Genomic DNA, 3403 nt, shown 5'->3' with positions numbered 1-3403 from the left:
GAGGCCGGCACGGCGGGGGAGCAGCTGCTTCCCTCTGCTCGCCCTTCCTCGTCATCACCATCCAACTGCTGATTCCTGTGCCCCACCTAAGCCCCCGACGCTCAGCTCGGTCTAACTGTACCTCTTTCATAAGAAGCAGCAAAATGGCAACTAGCAGCTCACGGGATTCCTGTAAAAATCCTCATCTTTGCAGAAATCCCAGAACCTTTTGGCAACACTGCTGCAGATAAGCACTGCCTTTATTCGCAGTTTGCTATAACCTTAACTTCCACGTGGCAGGGGTTTTGAATTATCAGCCTTTCGGAGCTGCAGTATCTCTCCAATGGCACCGTTTTTAAGCAGAGTATTCCTGCGTACCAAAGCAATGGACACACCAGCAGGTATCCATAAACCGCCTGGTACCACACCTATTCTCATCTGCGGCTGCACCTGTCCGATCAGACTGCCCTGTGCCCCCAGGCAGCCCAACCCTAGACTGCGCTTACAGGCAACTGTGGCCTCATCAACTTTTTGTGAAACATTTTATCTAGAAACTTAATAGCTTTACATGTATTATGCGGCAAGCTACTTTTGTAAAACAGCAGAGCTTATTTTGCTAAGCTGCAGAGTGACCCGAGTTACATTCTATCCAAAGTCCAAGAGCAGAGAATGGCAACATTCCTTCCAGAAGGACTGTACATCATACTTCCATACAAAGTAACCAATATGCTACGAGATACATGTAACTCCAACAGGGTTTGTTCTTAACTCCAGTGTAGAGGCCCTCCCACACTGCAGCAGTGTTGTACTAGCTAAAATATTTGGGCACCCTGGAAAGCAATGCTAGAAGGCAAACGTATCAAAATAATCAGAAAAATGTCTGTTATAAGCTACATAAGCATATTTAATGCCCTATGTTCCAGTCTTAAACCAGGTTATTTTTATGAAGGGTATCAAGACTTTTTATTCCCCCCTCCCACTTCCATACCCTGCCCCGAATTAACTAGCTCCCATCCTCCCAGAACAGCCCCAACATCTTCTCTATACTACGCACCTTATTCAGTCTACGGTATTTCTGCTAGAAGCAAAAGAAAACAGTTATTTTTACTTAGTACAACCTGGCTTACATTTGCAGTGACTATCAGGCAACCATTTTACTAAAAAAACCAAATAAACAAACACCATCTGTCTCCATTGCCACTAAAAACAAGATTTTGAAGATAGAAGGAATCAGATTCCTGTTGAAACTGGATACATGGATTTCTTAAAAAATAATTACACCTTGCTTTAATCACAATCATAATTTAGTCAGTTTTGTTACAAGAGAAAACTAGAAAAGCAAAATTTCCCCACTATGCTTAATGCCCCACACCTTAAAATTTTAAATAATATACTGCAATTTAAAGTTACTCAGCTAATATGGGGATGAAGGTAGAAAAAAAGCTATACATTAATAAATCAGATATAAATGATTATGGTTCTTTTAACATAATTTCTCCTTAAAGCTATTTATTAAAAAAAAAATTAAAAGCAATCCTCTCACCTGTGAGGATCGTCTTCCTTTCCTCTTGTAGTCTTCCACATCTCTTTCTTCCTTAAGAGCAGCCATTTTGGAAGGGTACTCTAAGTCAGCCTTTTTTTTAGATCTAGGAAACCTAGAAAACAGGTTGGATAAGTCAGTACTAACAACTGTTAAGGAGGGCCTTCCGTGGCTGCAACACACAGGTGTGGTTTTATAGAATGAAAGGGGAGAGCAGTGAAAGTAGAAAAAAGATGTAAGTATTTAAAAGGGTAGAGAAGAATCCTCAGCTTGTTTTGCTCATTAAGAAGAGCTGCGTAAGATACATCTGCTTTCCTAGTAAAGGTCTTTTTACAACCTTTGGAACAACTAGGTACAATCTAAAGCTAAAATATGTAGGAAATAACCTATGTTCATTAGTTTCACATAACTATCACCAATACAAACCGGTAGAGAGCAAGAAAATTCCACCTTTGACACTCAAAACCACTGCTTAAATAAAACTATACTTCTCTAGATTTTAAATTAGAATTATGTGTCACCTATCAACTTATCAGTGATCCAGCAGACTACAAAACTGGAACACTAGAGGATGTTACATTTCCTGCATTGAAAAAAATTTTCCACTAACACCATTGCAAGAATCCTTTACTGATTCTATTCTTGCAACATCAAAAATGTTATCAGTTGATCCTCAACATTTCACAGCAATAGCCCTCCATGTCCAAATTTCAAAAACTTTAGTTATGAATATGTTGTAAAAAACCCAAGTATTTCACAAGATAAGCTCAGTGAATTAATCCATATCTAAGAATTAAAAACAAGTAATTAGTGTTCCCTACAGCCTGATTTCAAGTCTTCTGAGGTAATTAAGTCACTTATTTTACTGTACAGTATCTTTAGCTATTATTCATCATGACTGTGGATGTTTCTTGAAACTTTTTTATATTAGCTTACGATGAATGCTGTCAGGTATGTAACATTTCTATAAAAATATATTTGTGCTGCATTAAAATATTTGGTATTTAAAAGATTAGGTGTATTTCTGTGTATTTTTTTAGTTGGGCAGGAGGGGTTAAGTTTTCTTCCTGAAAATAGTGTATAAGGTAAGACAGGCAAGTCTCCACGAATGACCAATATGTAATGTTAGTCAAGAGTGAAAATTGTTTAATATACTTCCATGTTAAAATTCAGCTTCAAACTAAACTCAGCTGTGGAATAATGAGTACCATAATTTAATGCATTAACAACTTAAAAGGTTTCATAAAGTAACAACAAAGTGTTTGTACTATCTTCAGTTCCTCTCTACACAATGTTAAACCTGCTCTTCCATTCCTTTAAATCAAAGATCAGTTTGACTTAGGAGGTATTAGGATACTAAGTGTTTCAACAAAGCTGTGCAATTCTTCAGGTCACACAGGGGATATATGAAACAGGAAATTAACAAACCAAAGGCTTTTAAAAAAGCAACTGTATGGCAAAAAACCCCACACTCCAGTAACTGTTAAGGAGGAAAGGGACAACCCTAATTAAATATTTAAAGTATGCAGTGCCTCTTCTACTTTGTCCCCTGCTGCTTTCTCCATGCTGGCCAAGTGAATTGTCTCCTTGCTAATGCACACTATAAGCTAAAGTGGAACACAATTCTGTTCAACCCTATTCCTACTTTTGCTGTCTAAAAAACTTGCTTTAAAAAGCTATCAATATTAGCTTTTTTTATACTTATCATCAACAAAGTACTTTATTCAGTTCTAAACAAAAATATTCAGAGCATTTTTATGAGCTGAGTTAAACTAACATTGAAACAGCTGTATACTGCAAGTACACTACAGAGCTGAAAGTAGCAAGGGAAAGTCTCAGAACAAATCTGTTACAATGAGAAGTCACTAGGAGATACGTCATTAC

At 37.5% G+C, this 3403-nt stretch overlaps 1 protein-coding gene across 1 annotated transcript in view; it reads right to left on the bottom strand.

Moving 5' to 3' along the window:
• Positions 1-1588, bottom strand: part of HNRNPA3 (heterogeneous nuclear ribonucleoprotein A3) — an 8879-nt gene extending 7291 nt beyond the window's left edge. The window contains exons 1-2 of the mRNA XM_009996176.1: positions 1523-1588; positions 1034-1057 (exon numbers count right to left, since the gene is read on the bottom strand). Of these exons, the coding sequence (XP_009994478.1) occupies positions 1034-1057; positions 1523-1588 (90 nt within the window). The remainder of the gene's footprint in view (positions 1-1033; positions 1058-1522) is intronic.
• Positions 1589-3403: the final 1815 nt, after the last annotated feature.

This window comes from Chaetura pelagica, unplaced genomic scaffold (assembly GCF_000747805.2).
Source record: "Chaetura pelagica isolate M959 unplaced genomic scaffold, ChaPel_1.0 scaffold3, whole genome shotgun sequence".
Classification (NCBI taxonomy): Eukaryota; Metazoa; Chordata; class Aves; order Apodiformes; family Apodidae; genus Chaetura; species Chaetura pelagica.
This window is presented reverse-complemented; position numbering and strand designations above follow the sequence as displayed.